This window comes from Misgurnus anguillicaudatus, chromosome 7, assembly GCF_027580225.2.
Source record: "Misgurnus anguillicaudatus chromosome 7, ASM2758022v2, whole genome shotgun sequence".
Taxonomy (NCBI): Eukaryota; Metazoa; Chordata; class Actinopteri; order Cypriniformes; family Cobitidae; genus Misgurnus; species Misgurnus anguillicaudatus.
In genome coordinates, this window is record NC_073343.2 from 24,443,908 (window position 1) to 24,464,554 (window position 20,647).

The window sequence follows — 20,647 nt, forward strand, 5'->3', positions numbered from 1 at the left end:
ACACCATTGCATTAATGAGAAATTGAACAGGTGTTCCTAATAAACCTAACAATAGGTGAGTGTATTTCAGCAATAATATTAATTCTAGGGATGTAACGATTCAATCGCGATTCAATCGCGGTCCTCATTAAAAATGCCTGTCTGAAATCGATTCTGAATCGCAAGGCGATTCTTTGTTTTATGCACAGCTTGTGCCTGTATTACGGCATTTGGTCAGTAGGAAGTCCTTATCAATCTAAAATCATTATGAGTCGGAGTCGTTTATAACGTTTATTTATAAAGCAACACTCGTTAAACAAAATTATTCAAAATATTCTTTATTATCATGAAAATACCTGAAAAAATTTGAAGAACAGCGTATAAATATTCCTGTGTAGACATTTCCTGGAATAGCGTTTGTAATGCTACTTCTTGTGTGGCACAAAGGGAGTTTCTGCATGAGAGCGCCCCCTGGCGTTCGGATGTGCCGGGATTTCACCGTAATTCATTCAAATTCATTCATTGAGAAAACGTGCATTTGCACGATGAATCGTTACACCCCTAATTAATTCACATCACTAAAACAATTTATAAAAATAAATCAGTGATAATGACCTTTAATTAGCAAAATATACACTTTTATTTAACTACAATTCTGATTATTTATTTCATAATACCCAGACATCACAGGCGCGCATTGAATCTTGGGATAACCAAGGCTGTGAAGGATCCACCTACGTGTATGGGCCACACAAGGCCAAATTTTGAGGGTGCATGTAAAGAAACTTTCGAATTGGGACAGCCAACGTCACGGCCCAGGACGTCATTGGCCTTCAAATACAGCCTTGCAAGGCCGCAGCCAATGAATTGGGATGCACCCGTGGTTTTTACCATCTGGGGACATATGGAATTCGCTAATCATGTTTACAGTTGAGGTAATGAATTGATGTTATTACCGGTAAGTTTGATCACATCATATATTGTCTTCGTAATGAATTAGCCATTATTGGAAAAACGGAGGATAGCCCAGATTTTAAGTTCCTAAAAGGGAATTACAAGGGAGACAAGGGACAAGCCATTATTTAAAACAGGAATTTCTCTGGATTTACAAATCCTTGGGAACCTTTGGGATAATGCAAGTACACAACTCCATGGAATACATCATAATGTGCAAGTGGCTTTTGGATAATTTATTACAAAAATGTTACATATTGTGGCTTTAATTTAACTGAATCGATTTATTTTAATAGTTTGTTTCAATTAATTATTGTCTTATTGAAGAAAAACAAAAGTTCAAAAATGCAAAAATGCTTCTAGTAATGAATCTGTACAAAACTGAAGAAATAGTCTAAGCAGACTCCTCCATGCCAGGACATCACCTCCACAGGTGATTTGAAAGAACAGTCCACCATTTTCTGTGACAAAATTAAATATCAAACCAATTAACTGCAAACAAAATGGTGGAGCGTTGCTTTCATCGGTGGAAACACAAACCACACAAACAGGCAAATATGAATCGCGATTGGATGCTCTACACCTACTCCCCTAAATCATTCTATTGCCTTACTTTATCACATAACACAACAAAGTTTAAAGCATTTTCATTAGCAGGATTTATAAAAGGCTACACAAATGAAGGCTGCCGCACAAACTGAGCTTTGCGTAAAAGCCGAAGCCTTGCGCAGACACAGAGATCAAAGTAAACTCAGACTGTATCGGTGGTGACGACGAAAACCAGTTTAACGGAGTCAGGGCCAGTGCCGCATTAGAGGAGGGTTTCGCTTCTTTCTGCCTGGAAACATGAAGGCATTTGTCACAAACTAATATGAGAGATTAAATCTGGTATTGGTGAAGTGAAGCATGTATTTGACTGCCAATGATGAAAAGCAACAATGACTACGTTTACATGCAGACTCATAATGCGATTATAATGAGATTCTGGAAATATTACAATTACACTTCATCTCATGTAAACACAATACTTCAATCAAAATAATGTGTTTACGCTCATAATCGCAGCAAGTATAATTGTATTAAAATGTGTGGCAGATACCGATTTTAATCGCAATAAATTGCCATGTAAAAACTTTAATCGCATCTGTACCGCACTTTTGTCACGTACATTAGAAACTGTTTATACCTTGTAGTAAAATCTTCTTTGGTCGAACAGATCACAAGTGGACAAAAGAGACACATTCACGTTTACACCTGGTTTCTCTTGTACACTTTCAACCAGTTCTGTCCTGATTACTGAGGGTGAGTCTATGGGCGAGTCCCCCTCTGCTTTCATTTAAACGCTAGCGGGAGAAATAACAGGTTTTAATTGGAGCGCACTAATATTATGTAAAATAAGCTTGATAAAATAAGCTCACGCAACTTTCACACGCTCGCAAAATGAAACAAAAACAAAAGAAGTGGAGAGCTGCTGCTTTAGTTTTATAGTTTTATCAATGAAGGCCTAAAGATCGCACTGTACACTGTGTGTTTGCGCTAGAAGTGAAGAACGATGTAAAAACATTCTGCTCGGTACATTACATTAGGGGCTGTTTCCACTTGGTGTTAAGATGTGTTTTCGTCGATCGGATCACAAGTAGACGAGAGAGACACATCACGTTTACACCTGGTATTTAAATCCGTCTCTTTTGTCCACTTACGACCGCTTCTGTCCTGAAAACTGTGAGGGGGTGGTCTGTCGAGACGGTGGGCGAGTCCCTCTCCTGTCATTTAAACGCGAGCGGGAATATTGACGAGTTTATATGGACGTAAACTAATATTATGTCAGACTCCACTGCTTTTGTTGTAAGTAAACATGCTGCACAGTGTTTTGTACATGTATATGTTAGAGCTTTCTCTGAATTTTTAGCGCAATTGATGAAATAGGATCACGCAACTTTCACACGCTTGCAAAATGAAACTGCGGAGATCAGCCGCTTTAGTTTTATCAATGAAAGGCTAAAATAGCGTGTGTTCGCGCCAGAAGTCAGAAAAGACGTAAAACATTGTTTTCAGTACCTCAGATTAGATAAATGGGCAGAATGAAGGCAGTCCGTGTGGCTGTTCAAACACATTTAACCACATGTGCGTTTACACTACAAAAGCAATCTGATCGAAAGTGTTTTCGACTACCTTTGAATGTTGTTGAAAGTGGTCGAAAGTGGAAGCATTCAAAACGTTTTGAACACCGTTTACACCTGGCATTAACGTCGTCCACTTGTGATCCGATCAACGAAAACGCATGTTAATGCCAAGTGTAAACAGCCTGTTTGATCAATAGGCAGAAACTAGTAGGCGGTCTTATGTGGCTGCTCGAACACATTCGACCACATGACCTACAGTACACAAAAAAAACACACAATCTGGCCGAATGTGCTTTCAACTACCTATGAATGTGGTCGAAAGTGGATGAGTTTAAAAAGTTTTACAGCCTGTGTACACCTGTATTTAGCGTCGTTCACTTGTGACACATTTGTCAAATTTCTGTCTTCATCACAGCACCAAATAACAAAATGTGTCCCTGCTTGTAATTTAACGTAAATAAATTAAAACAGTTAACAATAACACTCCCATATGTGAGTGCTGTGCATTTATGGCTTATGTGAATTATAACCACAATTATTAGCGAATGATCAAAAAACAGTAGTAAATATCTTACTGCGATTAAGTCCTTAGTCTGGTTATTGGAAATAATCACATTATTGGGCTACATGTAAACGAAGTCATTGATATTTCTAAAGACAAGACCATATAAGGCTCCTGGCTTTAAAGGTAAATCAACTACACTCTTAAAAATAAAGGTGCTTCATGATGACATGGAAGAACCATTTTTGGCTGAATGGTCCATAAAGAACATTTAACATCCGCAAAACCTTTCTGTTTCAAAGCACCTTTCTGGTTCTTTGTAATGAATAAAGGTTCTTCGGATTATAAAAATCTTTGACTGAACGGTTCTTATGGCATTGTTTTGCACCTTTATTTTTAAGAGTATAGTCAACTGATGTGTTATAAAAATATATATATTACCCTTTCAGAATAGAATGTCCCTTGCAGCTTGGAAAATATATAGAAAGTGCTATATAAATGTCATAAGTTGTTCCATGCAGAAACATTCAGTGTGATAGAAAAGGCATACAGGATGTGAAGTGGCAAGATTGAAAGGTCATTGTCCAGCGTGTTGGGCAGCAAGTGACAATCTTGATCACTTATTTTTAATACACACACACATTCAATCTCTAAAATTAGGAAATATATCTAAGCAAACATGCATGAAAGTAATGGATTAATGGTGGAGATTTTTTAAAATGTCTTACACTTTAGTCTCATAGTCTTTCCAGGCTTTATCAAAGGGCTTCTTCAGATCCTGCAGGAGACAGAAAGGAAATTTATTAAACATATGGCACAACTTTCATATTTAAAGCGTCACCCATATTAAAATGAAAAACTGGGCAGAGCAACAGGCTTTAGCATCAGCATAAGGTCTTATACACATTAGGTACGTTTACATGCAACCAAATAATCTGTTTGTGATGGCTCAATCGTATTGAAAAGCCTTCATGTAAACACCTTAATCAATACAATTAACAGGACAATAGGATGCAAATTTGGATCGTATTGAAGGGGGTGGTGCATCTGTGATCCGATCAGCAGGAGAAAAGTACGCATGTAAACGCGTGAATCGTAGTATTTTCTCAATCGGATGCAAAAATACCTTGTGCACATGCACAGAAGTATTGTGCTTCAAGTTCACGTGTTACATTTACCCATTATATCACTCACAGAAACATGCAATAGCAAGGCAATAGCATCACGCCCATTATTAAAGTAAGTGTGTTAAGGTGTACTAAATTCTGCAGCGTTTATGTATACTTTTAAAACATTAGGCTACTTAAAGTAATAAAATAGTGTTGTGCCTTTTGAAAAGTACTTTCTCCAACTCTTGACTTTTATGCAGAGATAAAGCGTGAACTCGATGAGAGATGCTGTCCGCAGCGTAGCGTAGCGGAGATCATTCACCAGCATGACAGAACAGCGCATTATGCGCCCCTTATGATCTTGTCATGAAATAAAATGCACCCGTGTGATTTCACGGATAGAGAAATCATGGATAATTTGCAAACTTCAGATGCTGTGGAAAATATACATCACCTGTCTTTACAGAACCTCTAAGGTATGTGTGTGAATGTACACACAGATTCGGGAAAATCATTAGCAGTGTGAATGTACCAAAAATCAAACGATCCGGGACAAATCCCAAATGCAGTTTCCGTGTATTTTCCATAATCTCTATGTGAAAATTGCTAAAGATAAAATTTGCACTCATCTGCCAAGCATAGTGCATGCCATCAAACATGTAAGACATTATGTCATGCTTATAAAGAAAGTACCTAATGTAACGCCAGTGCTGACATTTAGTAATGACATCATTTGAAATCATCAGGGAAACTCTCAGCTTATGCAAACACAATGTTCCAGTGGATTTCTCTAGGAATTTTACAGACAGATTACACTAATATCAGAAGCCTGCGACTGTAGAAGGGCTTCTTAAGCTTCCTAAAATCTAAATGAATGTACTTTCGTAACAGATGTTAGGAACAGCTTAAGTTGTCGCATCTAGCCAAGCAAAAATAGCTGAGAAAAGGAACTTTAAATAGGCATATCCACAATAAAACTATAAAGGATTTTTCCATGATGAAAGCATAAGAACATTTCAAGATGATCAGCCAATGACACTCCACATACATTGATATATTGGTGGCGGCATGACACGCTTGTGGTTTCATGTGTATAGCCAATCTATATATTTTGTGATACGATGATGTCATCACCCCACGTCTAGTCAGACGTTTAATCAGACACTGCTACATGATGTAACAGACAATGTCATGGCAAAGTGGGTGGTCGTGAGCATTAAAGCCACATCAACACTAAATCAGAGCTTTCCCTATCCTATCTTTTTCCTCATTCTAAAAAAGTCCGTAAACACAGTGCCATCTCATGAAATATCTGCCTACATACGAAACCACTGAAACCAACTTAAATTGATGTAGTGTACATGCCAGACCAGTATGTGGAGCTGTAATTCTGGCACAGAGATGAACTAAAAACAGAAAAGATGACTTGGAGCATGCGCATAAACCTTGTTGTTATCCATAATCATTTGCTCATCGCTCATTGTAGTTGCAAAAGAGCATGTTGTTGCCCGCCATTGCTGTTATTGCTGTTGTTACATCACGTAGCAGTGTCTGACTAGGGTCAAAATGTGGGGTGATGACATCATCGTATCACCAAATATATGGATTGGCTATACACAAGAAACCGCAAGGGTGTCGTGTGCAGATTTATCCACTCTGGGACCAGGTTACAAGAAATAGCAGTTTCAGATTTCCAAAATGCTTCTGGATGACCATTTTTGCGTATACTGCTAAATGCGTCTCCAGGTGGTTGACCTCTAAGGGGGCGTGCACACACTTTTTTACGCGGCTGAAAACACCCGGCGGACGCTGACCCCATTTTGCATGGTATTCTATTTATATTGACCACATCAGCATCAGCCACTAAAAAAAACTATTCAATAAAATATTTTAAGAAAACAGCATATGCTAATTTTGCATGTGTGCTATCATTGAAACAGAGATCAAAGGAGAGAGAGAGATCATCCACCGAAAGCAAGCCTTATTTAACATTTTCAGAGGATTTTATATGAATGTTGTTGAATTTAAAATCGCTCTTGAGGTTTGAATGAGAAAGATATTCATCGTAGGCTCATTATAGGAAAGATCTCAATACCAAAAGAGCATTTAGGGATTCAAAGAACGGCCGCTCAGCAATCCGCCCTATTAACTGAAGAGCACATGAGGGTGATTCTCACGAAATCCAGACTTAAAAGGTGTCCAGCATCAGATTTTTTTAAAAGCCATTGAAGCCATTTTTTGCACATATAAGATTATGGTCTGAACTTACTATAACCATTATTTTTAGAGGATTTAAAAAATATTTCCTATAGAATAATTTACATTTTTTAGATTATCATTATTAAAAATATAATTACCGCAACATGATATTACATAAAATTTATGCATTTACAAACTCATGTTTCGGTAATGAGAACTAAAAAGTTGTCTACTGTAGGTACTATGACAAACAAAATTTCTACTTTTATCTGGAGAGAAAAAATAAGAACTTCTTACCTGGTAGCCATCTTGAGTGTCACAGTCAATTATGTCCCTTCCAACAATTTTTTAAAAATGTTAGTTTCTTGAGGGCTTAAACAATGATTGAAAATTGTTACGGAGGATGAGAAAATTGGTTTTGGACACATTTACATTCCTTATTATTGTCTCTACATTTACCAATGATCACCAAATACCACATGTTTCTTTACTGTAAATGTTTATAGTATAACATGCACTGAAGCTTTTTATTTTTTAGATTTTTCAGGGAGCTACACTGCGACCAAAATGGTCGCATATGCGACCTTTTGAACTGTCGTTGCGACCCTAATTTTTAATGGGTCGCAAATGTGCTACCTAATGTTTTAGACAATATGCTATGATTTACTATGAGCATTTATTAAAACAGAAATGTGGATTTTAAGAATACGTTTTATAACGTGCTCTGAGCCATCAACACGTTGGCTTCATTTTGTGTGAAAGCACGTCGTGTCTCTCCCTATCAGTGTGCATTTGCGTGCTCAGCTGTTTCTCTATGAATTAGGTGCGACACGACGCAAGCGCAGTGTCTTCCATGTTTCTGAACTTGAGCAGAGGTCTTTCTTCACTGAGGACGCGGAACCCGTATGGTTCCGGGTTTATATTTTAAATGGTCTGTCGGGTCCGGTTAGGTCCTAGTTTAATTACTTTGGGTCCCAAGTCTGATTAATGTTGTGTTTACAACCCGAGTCGATCGGACAACGGCCATGAGCGCCACCGCGCCAAAGCTCGAGTGCAGTTTCAGCGTGCCTTCGGTTTCTATGGCGATGGTTCTTGTTACGACCACGCGCTGCATTTGCTTTCTCACATTTTTTTAATAATCTTATTATTAATAAACCATATCTTTTCTAAAACCATATCCATATTAAGTTTGGACAGAGATTGTAGCAAAGAGCAATGCTAATGTCAAGCCCATTGCACTGAACGAGCAAAGCAATGTAAAGTCTGTCACTGGGACAGCAAGTAGACTTTTAAATCTGAAATAATGAGTGGATTAAGCTTTTTAATTCGGCAAGAGAGAAAAAGAAAGATAGAGCAGAAGCAGTAAAAGTGCCTATCTAATAGAAATTATTACCATTATAACATCAGTCATAACATCAGTCACATTTATAATCTATAGACCTGCACTGTCTATTAATATACTATACCTAGTATTGTATTATATTGAGTTTGATAAATTGGGGTCTAATTGCTTCATATATCAGTGCAAAAACAGTAAGTGTTTTCGTGGTGCTTTGACAAACAGTGTCAGCTTTGTTAATGGCAGAGAAAGTTTGGGGTGGTTAGATTGATGAAATATAATGTGAAATTAATATTAATTTTCAATAAATCAAAGTATTGTGTTGTGTCACACATTATTAGTTCCTTGTCACATGTATAGTAGACCATTATTTGTCAGTGGGTAATAATTGCCCTTTTCACCGGCTACGACCACCAAGTAAATTTCAGATCTGTGGGAAGGAAACACTGCAACGTTTAAGAAAACAAGAAGGCATGTGGTTTAAAAGATGGCAAGTAAAATAAAAAGCATATCTGTATGCAATACAGTTTCATTATTGTTCATTATTAACCAGAGCGCCTTAATAGAACTTGAAAAAAATATGTGCGACCAAATCATATTTTGCGCCAGTAACTGAAAAAGTTGGTAGCGCAAGTGCCACCAGTGGAAAAGGTTAGTGTAGTTCCCTGTTTTTTAATTATAAATATTTCCATGTCAAAGAATCCAAATTCAGTCATGGACACGTTGCGGTAATGAAAATTTTCCCCTTAAATGTGGAACAAAACAACAAAATTTGATGTCATTTGAAATCATGTGCAAAATAGCATGTAAAGAGATGTAACTGTATGCTTCTTATTTTCATACTCTTTCTTTGCATTTACTTTTTTATCAAAATGTTTCATGACAACCCATGAGTATAATTTCACGAGAATCACCCATGAGGTCTACAGAAAATAGTGTTCACATTTCTGAATGGCAGACATGATAAACACTGTTTAAACTCATGTTGCTTTGATCGAATCGTATATAATCGTTTCTACCATATGGCACCAGGATGCATGTTTTTAACAAGCTGAGTCACAATGGCGTCACCTGGATTTTCAGACCACATATCAGCCAGAGGGCTTGGAAAAGCCTGACTGGGGGTGTTTTACAGTTGAATGAGCGTCTACAGAAAGGCCAACGCTGAAATCACACCCTCTGAGGCCGACAAAACCGTCTACTCCAGCAAAGTCAGTTTGATTGACTGAACAGGGAATGTCTCGTTCACACACACACACACACACACACACACACACACGCACGGTAAAACAATAGAGGCAGCTGAGGAACAGAAAGCACAATCATCAGGTTGATGGGTTTTTGTATGATGTCAGCTTGTCTGCTTTCCGCCAGCTTAAGCTCTTCCGACCCAACACACATCTCAGGGTCAGATTCAGAGGGGACGCTGACGTCAGGCACATTACAAAAACACCCTTTAACAGGAAAATAAGGCAATTTTTAATACTTAGATTTTCTGCATTTGGAAATGATTGTACCTTGTAAATGTAAATTAGTATGCATATTTTCTTAATAGCAGAACGCTGTCTATTGTGTAATTGTTTGTAGTGGAGTGCCCTGTCTCAATATTTTCTCGAACATGCGCTGTTGTACGCGTACTGCCCGTGCGGTCTAAATTTTGTGTGCACGTGGAATGACCGCAGACCCTCCTGATGACGAAAATGATGTAAATGTCAATTTTATCTCCAGGCAGGTATCTTTTGAATGACATATTTACTTGTCCCAAGGACAACTACATGAGAATGCTTAAAGTGGAATTGAACCCTAGACATTCTAGCCTGTTATTTATTTCTATTTTGCATTTTACTTGAGAAAAAAAAAGAAATTTGCACGATTTCGATAAATTTGATTGATAGTGTGTTGAAGAGGAATTTCCGTAACGGTCTTTAAAGGAATATTCCATTTTCTTAAAAGAAAAATCCAGATAATTTACTCACCACCATGTTATCCAAAATGTTGATGTCTTTCTTTGTTCAGTCGAGAAGAAATTATGTTTTTTGAGGAAAACATTGCAGGATTTTTCTCATTTTAATGGAGCCCAACATTTAATACTTAACACTTAACAGTTTTTTTCATCAGAGTTTCAAAGGACTATAAACAATCCCAAACGAGGCATAAGGGTCTTATCTAGCGAAACGACTGTCATTCTTGACAAGAAAAACAAAAAACATCGACCTTCAAACCACAACTTCTCGTCTAAATCCGGTCGTGATGCGCCAGCGTGACCCCACACAATACGTCATGACGTCAAGAGGTCACAGAGGACGAACGCGAAACTCCGCCTCATTGTTTACAAGTGTCGAGAAAGAGGACCGTTCCGACGTTGTTGTATGTGGAATGATACTAATTAACGTCTTTGTGGCAGTTTATTGTTTACAATGGTCCGCAAATGTGCATTTTATATATGTAACACGTGACCTCCCTACGTCACCACGCATTTACGTTTGGTCGCGCTGGACCGGACCTAGACGAAAAGCTGTGGCCCAAAAGAGCATATTTTTATTGTCAAAAATGACAATCGTTTCGCTAGATAAGACCCTAATGGCTCGTTTGGGATCGTTTATAGACCTTTGAAACTCCGTTGAAAAAACTGTTAAGTGTTGAGTTAAGTGTTAAATGTTGGGCTCTATTAAAGTCCATTAAAATGAGAAAAATCCTGGAATGTTTTCCTCAAAAAACACAATTTCTTCTCGACTGAACAAAGAAAGACATCAACATTTTGGATGACATGGTTGTGAGTAAATTATCTGGATTTTTCTTTTAAGAAAATGGAATATTCCTTTAATGTACTCAATTAACCAGAATGCACTGCGCAAAACTGAGTCATTAGCTCCACCCACTAACCACTGATCAATGCAGCCATCAGGCTTGTTCGACTTTATGCGGCGCCGGCAAAAGTTCTGCGAGAGCGATTTAAAAGCGAACTCATCCGTATGATTTCTCACGGTACTTTGACAGCATCCAACTGTCGATTCTTGCACCGCCGTATGAAGTCGAACAAGCCTAACAGCTTCTTTTACCGCTCAACCTGCCCTCAAATCAATTCAAGTCAACTTGAAGTTAGCTGGCAGACAATTTTTTATTTATTCTTTCGCAGAGTTTACCGGAAGTTACGTGATGACTACGAAAGCCGCGTGTTTATGTTGTTACTGCTGAAACCATCTATATGTGATGAAATATAGTGTTGGAGCATAATGTTGTTTTTAGGGTGGAGTTCCGCTTTAATGTCAAGCCCTGGTTATGTGTGTTCGAACCATTGCTCTACCACTGAGCTATACCAAAGTACTTATTGTCTATTATTGTATGATGTCCATACACATTAAATTGACTTCATTTAACAGCCTGTTGTTCCAAAGACAGGTAACAAAACTAAACGACCTTCTAATAACCCCCCAATACATTTCATTTCAAAGACTCACTTAACATACTGACAGGTTAAATGAAGCACAGGTTCAGGTTAATGACCGGAATGATGGCATAAGTTGAGACCCACAATCCTCATCCATTAGCTCCAGTCCCTGCTGAGCTCAAATATCGAGCACAATGCTGATATAGACCGCTCTGAAATCATTAGCACTCCATAACCGCTGCTGAAATAAGACAGCTGCCTCTGTCCTTCCAATCACCTTTACGGGAAGCTGACGTAAAGCAGGATTTATTTCTCTATATAAGAATCTGTTATGACTCAGTAGGGGTTGATGCCAGACCAGCCATTTAACCTAATTGTTGCCTAAAAAAGTAAGCATGAGTTACAAAGTTCTGAACAAAAATTGTGTTAAAAGGTACAATGCTTTTCTGCAACACAGCTAGAATTACTGACCATAGTTAAAATCTTAAAGGGCCCCTATTATGCAAAATCCACTTTTACAATGTGTTTGGACATAATGTGTGTTGGCAGTTTGTGAACACATCCACCCTACAATAAAAAAAATCCACCCTCGCCTTCTTTTTTAATCCTCATTAAACCAAAGCGGTCTAATTACACTCATGAGGTCACATTGATAAAGCCACGCCCACTTACAGTCCTGCATTACTATAGTTTCCACCCTCAGCGAGTTGTACTCTGTTTACTAGTAGAAACTATTATCTCAGACTGTATTAATCAGATCTATTTTAACTGAAAGGGCCCCCTGTCTGTTTCTAAGGGAGTAAGGAGCTGTAGCTCATTTGCATTTAAAGGTACAGACATTAAAACAGCGCTTTTTGCTCCCACCCAAATAGGGTCATTTTGGACATGCTATAATAAATGATCTATGAGGTATTTTGAGCTAAAACTTCACAGAGACATTGTGGGCACATCTGAGACATATATAAAATCTTGTAAAAAGGCCATAATAGATGCCATTAAAGTTTGAAATTTTGCTATAATCCCTAACCCCATAAATAAGCATTAAAGGATTAGTCAATTCTCTCAAAAGAAAAATCCAGACAATTCACCCACCACCATCTCATCCAAAATGTTGATGTCTTTTTTTGTTCAGTCGAGAAGAAATTATGTTTTTTGAGGTAAACATTCCAGGATTTTTCTAATTTAAATGGACTTTAATGGACCCCCAACACGTAACAGTTTTAATAAAGTTTAAAATTGCAGTTTCAACAGAGTTTCAAAGGTCTCTTAACGATTTCAAACTTCTCGTCTATCTCTGGTCATGTGACGCGCCAGCACAACCTCACGCAATGCGTCATTACGTCAAGAGGTCACGGATGACATATCGAAACTATGCCCCAGTGTATACAAGTGTGGAGAAAGAGGACCAACGTTGTTGTATGTGGAATGATGCTAATTAATGTCTTTGTGTCAGTTTATTGTTTAAAATGGTCCGCAAATATGCGTTTCATATATGTAACACGTGACCTTTCCACGGCATTACGCAATTAGGTGAGGTCGCGCTGGCACGTCACAGGACCGGAGATAGACGACAAGTTATGGTTTAAAAGTGCATATTTTTTATTTTTATTGACAAAAATGACAATCTTTTCACTAGATAAGACACTCATTCGTCATTTGAGATCATTTAGAGTTCTTTGAAACTGCAATTTTAAACTGCATTAAAACTGTTACGTGTTGGGGTTCATTAAAGTCCATTAAAATGAGAAAAATCCTGGAATGTTTCCTTCAAAAAACATAATTTCTTCTCGACTGAACAAATAAAGACATAAACATTTTGGATGACATGGTGGTGAGTAAATTATCTGGATGTTTTTTAAGAAAATGGACTAATCCTTTAATATCCGTGATGCCTTCTTTAACAAGTACAGCTTGGCTAATTTGGTGGTGAAAGGCAGTGATATTCAGAATACAACCTTAGATGAAGCTTATCTCAGTGTAAAGGTATCCCTGAGTGTCCATCAAGGCCCAATTACAGCTCTTTCTGGGGTCTCTCTGATGCAGTTAACTGTTCTTTTCATCCTTAACTACGCATTTAAGGAATCACGTCACCCATGCAGAATGTCTTTTTCAGCCCCATCACCAATAGAAAGAGAGAGCGAAGTCTCCTAGGAAACGAGACAGGGATCTGAACCGAGCACCTCATTAGGAGTAAATCACATCTGGCTACTTCCTAAGAGCTAGAAAGACAAGTGTCACGTGGTGCAGAGAAGGTCACGAAGGTTATGGTAAACATTAATGAATGTAGATGTCTAGAAGGAAACTGTGAGAATCAGTTCAGCAGAGCGTCTAACCAGCTGTCTTTCATACAAGTAAGCTCATCTGAGCATATACAGACAGGAGCATTCGAGTAACAGGGGCTTTTGCTGAGGGGAACCTGAAAATTGATAAGCTGACATATTGCCATCACATTATGACAGAGATGTGCAACACCATCTACTTCCCCCCAAGATTGTTCGTAAAATTATTCAATATTATTGCCACTCATCTGCTGATGTTTGAGGGTAACTTTATGGCCCCCTAAATAATATGATTTGTTACCGCCACAATAATGCAAGAACGCACATACATCTTGCAATGTGTTGGCCAGCTGTCCACATCTGTGTTCGTGCATTGAGTAAAGTACATTTGAGTCCAAACGTGTCATTCCCAACACTTATCAACTGAGGCCTGTGTAAGCCAAGGAATATTATCTATCCATTATGTATGCACTTGTCGATGCACATGCTTGAGACATCCACTGGTCAATATGATGCTGATAAACTGCCAAAAAGCCCAAGAAAACCGTTTATAGGCTTAAAGTAATGAACTTACCCCTTTAACCCCTTTCAGATCTCCCTTCAGCAGACTGTCCAACGGAAAGGTAATGATGTTATTCATGTTCTGAAACTAGAGAAAGTGATGCATTAGATAAATCTCTTCCATTCTTCCCAGCAATGTAATTGTCTTCCTATAATGGTTATCATAACCGTGTAAAGATAAATACACAACGGCAAAGAAGAAACATAATTATCTGTCACAGCAGGAGAGAAATGAGATGGTTTAGGTGAATAATTCATGCATGCACAGCAACAGTAGGGCCATTATTCATCCTGTTTGCAAATACTGACAAGAAAATAACCCCAAAATTACAATATAACTGGAAATGTTCAGCTTAAGTTTATGTAAACTGTAAAAAGTTGGATAAACTTAAAAAAATACTTCAGTTTTTCTCACTTTTCACTTTAAAGGGATAGTTCAACCAAAAAAAAAATAATGTCATTAATGACTCACCCTCATGTCTTTCCAAATTCGTAAGACCTCCATTCATCTTCGGAACACAGTTTAAGATGTTTTATATTTAGTCCGAGAGCTTGTTGACCCTTCATTGAAAATCTACGTACGGTATACTGTCCATGTCCAGAAAGGTTATAAAAACATCATCAAAGTAGTCCATGTGACATCAGTGGGTCAGTTAGAATGTGTTGAAGCATTGAAAATACATTTTGGTGCAAAAATAACAAAAATTACGACTTAATTCAGCATTGTCTTCTCTTTTTTTCTGTTGTTAAGTGCTTGCGTGGACTAAAGTCACGTGACTGCAGTGACGCGGATGATGAGTTATTCTCAGACATGTTTGCGAAGTTTTTTTTCAAACTAACAGCGTTCGTTTCCACAAAAACAAAGCAAAAAAAAAAAAACACAGCTGAGGTAAACCAGATAACACGTCAGCCGCGACGTACATCATTCGCGTCACTGCAATCACGTGACTTTAGCCTCGAGCATGCGCTTTACAACAGAAGCGGCAGAGAAGACAATGCTGAATTAAGTCGTAATTTTTGTTATTTTTGGACCAAAATGTATTTTCGATGCTTCCACACATTCTAACCGACCCACTGATGTCACATGGACTACTTTAATTTCCTTTCTGGACATGGACAGTATACCGTACATAGATTTTCAATGAAGGGTCAACAAGCTCTTGGACTAAATCTAAAACATCTTAAAATGTGTTCCGAAGATGAATGGAGGTTATGAGTTTGGAGCGACATGAGGGTGAATTGAAGTCATTTTTTAAAATTTAAAACGATCCACCTTAAAGGGATAGTTCACCCAAAAATTGCAATTCTGTCATCATTGTGTTGTTTAAAACTTGTATCAATTTCTTTATTATGTTGAACACAGTAAGCACACAGTTGACGGTACCCATTGATTTCCATAGTATTTGTTTTTCCCAAAATTGTGCTCACCATCATTTATCAAAATATCTTATTTTGTGTACAACAGAATAAAGAGTTTTCATTTTTGAGTGAACTATACCTTAAAATTGTCTCACTTCGAGTGAAATATTTGAGTTGACAAAACTTAATTTTTTAATTGTTACAAATTCAAGTAATTTGTTTAAGTAGATCCAACTTTCACTTTTTAGAGTCTTGTAACCGCTAAGGCACATTTGTGAAAGCTTATCCACCCTGTAGACCAGTAACTCAGGATCAGATTTTAGACCCAGAGGTCGTTAACAGCTTATACAAAAGCTGTTTGAAATTCATGGGATTCTGCAGACATTCATAAACGTCCTCACCAGGTTCTTGAAGAGGGCTGTAAGCTCCTTGGTGAAGACTGAGAACTTGAGGAAGGCTGATCCCAGGTCAGGGTCATCCCTGTAGACACAGTTCTCTCCAAACTTCTCCAGAGCTTGGGTGTACTGCTCCTCGTTCTCCACGTGAGCTAGAAACAGATGGAAAGTGTCAATGTAGTATACAATACAATTTGTAAATGGGATAAAAATCAATAGTTCAACAATTTCATTCAATTACCAAAATTCATTAACATTTTTTATCAACATGGTTGACAGTCAGTGGCGGCCAGTGACTTTTTTTTCAAGGGCGCACAATGTGAAGCTCGTCACAACATCTATGTAGCCAGTCGTGTGTGGCTCGTCATTTCAAAATATGTTATATATGATAAAAGAGACGCTCGCGCCCGCCAGACACTCGCTTAATCTCTTGTGTAATCAGAGTTTACTGTTAAGGGAGTATTTTGTGAACGTGAGCATCTCTTTTATCATAAACCCTTTCGACGTGTGTGCAGCAGGCACGTATTTTGACAAGATGCATGATCCACATGGTTCACTTGACTCAACGAACACATATGGGTGATTCTCACGAAACCATTGAAACACCACGGCACTAATGATTTTAGCTTTAAAATGTGTAATATAGTAACATTAAAAAGCATCAGAATTAACACAATACTGTGTTCTACCTTGCACAATGTGTGATTTCAACATAAGAATTTATAATTGTAAATTGTATCTCATTTTCTGCTGAAATTCTCATTACCGCAATGTGTCCGGCTGTGTTTGAACATGCGTTATGTTGTATTTTAATCAAATTAACATAAAAATATTAAGAAAAAAATAAATGGATGTTTTGCTAGACTACTTTAGATGACAGAAAAAATATTTACTGAATATTAATGTATAATAATAATGAAGAAAAATTAGGAAAATGATGTGTCCGTGCCTGATGATCTCATCCTCCGCAACCCTTTTTGAGAACAGTTTAAGCACACATACAGAATTTTAATAAAGTTTGATTTTGAGTGACCAAGCACATGGACCAGTTACTTCAAGATGGCTACCAGGTAAGATCATTTTTTACAGTTTATTTGAAATATTGTCTTGTCAGAATGCTTACACGACATTTTGATTATCATTACCGCAACAGATGCTTATTAAATGTTAATTTAATTAATAGAAGCATAATACTTTGATTTTAAATGCATGTGCAGAATCTCCAAATTATGTTCTTTCAGGTTTGTCATGTCATTTTGAAAATATGTCAGTGTTGATGTTTTCTGACTGTTGCGGTAATGAGATTTTTTAGGACTAATTTTTTCAATTATGTTACAAAAAGTGTTAAATGATAAGTAAAAGTTTTTAAATTAATGTTCCCATTTACTCCAGACTTTGTTTTTCAATGTCTGGTGGGAAAAAAGTAAATTTAAGCAATTTTTTTGACATTTTTAAAACCAAGTTTTCGCGAAAATCACCCATATATTGAAATGACGAACAACACACGACACTCCAAACACATATTTTGAATTTGCGTCCCTTGATTGCTGTCAAAAAAAAGTTCAGCGAAGGCATCCCAAGGATGACAGCAGCAATGACAGCGTTCTTAATATGACAAAGTAAGTGTTTTGATTAATGGCATTAATGTTTATTTTTTTAATAAGTGTTTACCACTAGTCAACTATGAATATAACATGGCAAAGATAAATGCACATTTATATATTGATTCAATAGATTTATAGCATTTTGAAAAAAACTTGTAATGGATTTATTGCATTTTGTGGAAAAAATCATCAGTTTTTATAATAAATCTTTTTGGATTTATGGAATTATGGATTTGAAATTTTTATGTTATTATAACCTAAATATGCTATGTGCCAAACTCTTCATATAATGTCATATAGGTTATTAAAAGACATATTTATAATTATTTTTTGTGTAATATTAAACTGTACCTGTCAAAATGATTTGCAGCATCCATGTTACCGTGTATTATTTGTTTTTAGCGCTTGTTATCTGGGAATAACAAACTTGCAAATGGTGCGACTGTCCAATCAGAATTAAGCATTCCAACGAGCCGAGTAATAAATAGAAATAAACCAGAACAACTTATATCAAACTTCTGAGCAATTTCCTGTAGTATCAAATGTTTGGCTCCAATCTTATCATTCTTTCCTACTGTTGCTTTTTTTCCGGTTAACTGTGCTGTCCCGTCTTTTAGCATTATCTATGATACACTACCTAATCACATAAGCTCAACAAAACCACTGACACACACACAGACAGTAAATGTATTGTTTCAGTAAGCCTTTTCACGCTGTCCATTGTTACTGTATGATAAGACAAAAAAATCCTGATAGGGTCTGATGGAAATGTAAACAAACCAAAAATGCAGAGCTTCCTCCTTTTCCTATCCAATTCCCAAATGTCGTCCTCTCCAGGGCTAAAGCACAACCCCTGGGTATGTTTCAAAACACGGAAAACAAGCAAGCATGTAATTCGCTTGTTACGGCGCTGTCATGCGCTGATGTCGCAAACTCCCCATAGTTTGTCTGTAGGGAAAATGTGTAATTTACAAGTACAAACATGTTGTAAAGTGCCGGGATGCTTGTCAGTGCGCAAACCAAACAAATGTGGCAATTGCCACCTGAAGCTTCTTCATGTCTCCCTTGTGTGTGACCTTCTTCTCACAAACGGGTTACCGTTATCAGCATTCCTTGCACAATTTCAACAAACAAAGACCTTCACCAAGAATAGCCTCCCTCGTCCACACTATGTTTAATGACTCAATGCCCTCTAATGAATAATACATTTGGTTATTTTTTTTTCTCACATTGTGTGTCTAAATACGAAAGGCACAAAACTACAGGAAGTGACACAGTTGTGTGCTATATCACTCTCTATCTGGTCCATAACTGTGGTTTTTGTGGCAAAATGCAGACATCTGTGCCTTTATGTGGATGTGCAGAACTGTAGTATTGCCCAGGTCACAGGCTAATGAAGATAATGGGTATGCAAAGGTTGTCCATTCAAATGTACCCACTCAGTACTGTTTACCTGATCAGGAAAGTCAGAACAAGGCTTTATTCATCTTCTTAAACATGTTTCTGCTATATGCTCATTGACTGTTGGGCTTAATGAATGACTACACCTGGCTCAATAAATAACTGTAATAAATACAGATGAGGGCACAAATGTGCAATATCTGCATTAATTATCTCCAGCAGAATCTGCTTACGTGAGTCTTTTGGGACCGCTGACTGCTACTGACCGTAACCCACTTAACGGTGTATTATCCACAGGCCCATTGTTAAACAGCCTGGATTGTCTACATAGAAGGTTAACTATGGCAGCATCGCTATTAAAGGCAGGGTGCATGATCTCTGAAAGCCAATGTTGACATTTGAAATCACAAACACGCCCCTACCCCAATAGAATTTGGACCTTTTCATGTGATAGACCCGCCCCACACATACGCAACCCAGGCAACGATGTCGCTTAGTAGACACGCCCCTTACTGCTGATTGGCTACAAGTGTGTTTTGGTACTCGGCCCGACTCCCTTTAGTGTTTTTCAAAAATCATGCACCTCGCCTTTAAAATGGATCCTAATAACTTGATAATTTGATCATTTTCAAATGAGGAGCTTAGATGCAAAAGCTACTAAACGCCATCTTCGCCAAAAACGAGATAATGATATAAACCGACTCCTCATGGCACGTATAATGCTTCAAATCCACTTAATCCCAGCCTCAGGTCATTCAGAAATATCGTTTTGTTGCCAGAATCCATTAAGAGTCTGACCAAATATAATTAATAAGAAATTTACAAGAAAATATGTCAGACGCACTTAGCAAGTTTAGCATCTGAGCTCTTTTAGTCTTTAAATGGCCACTTTCATTACACTAATAGCACTCCCCGTCCAAGTGCATTGGGGATGTTTAAAGAGCTATCATTTAGCCTTACCCTCATGCCATCTCTTCCTTCTTTCAGTTGACCACAAATGAAAAATTTTGTATTAAATATTATAAAAATTTTGCCATGTTACCTCAAACAGGACTCAAAATCCAAAAACACATGCATTCATCATCAGCGTAATCCAAATCACTCCAACTGGTTTATTTATGTCTTCTGAAGTAAAACGATACAATTGTAAAAGAAAACTATTAAAAAATTTGAACTTATTTAGCAAATGATATGTTGCATACCTATGGAAACATTCAGGCCAGCACCGTAAATTCAAACATGGGGGCAGATTAATAACACTTAATCTCATTATACTCATTAAAAAGTCAAATGATTTCTTTGTATGTATCATTTCTAACCAGAAAACCTTCAGAACTGTTTGCTTGCCATGACACATTAAAAACTAAAGTCACTAAGAACAGAAGCATCTGTCAAATATTTAACATATTAATGTTAGACTCTTCAGGAACAGATTTTGAAACAGAAACAAAAGTC

The 20,647-nt window shown here is 37.4% G+C and overlaps 1 protein-coding gene across 2 annotated transcripts in view; it reads right to left on the reverse strand.

Moving 5' to 3' along the window:
- Positions 1-20,647, reverse strand: part of LOC129417324 (arf-GAP with SH3 domain, ANK repeat and PH domain-containing protein 2) — a 106,339-nt gene that overhangs the window by 38,745 nt on the left and 46,947 nt on the right. The window contains exons 3-6 of one of the 2 annotated variants that reach the window (XM_073869630.1): positions 16,194-16,339; positions 14,447-14,521; positions 4,287-4,336; positions 1,691-1,771 (exon numbers count right to left, since the gene is read on the reverse strand). In XM_073869630.1, the coding sequence (XP_073725731.1) occupies positions 1,691-1,771; positions 4,287-4,336; positions 14,447-14,521; positions 16,194-16,339 (352 nt within the window). The remainder of the gene's footprint in view (positions 1-1,690; positions 1,772-4,286; positions 4,337-14,446; positions 14,522-16,193; positions 16,340-20,647) is intronic. The other variant, XM_073869631.1, reaches the window with a different exon arrangement.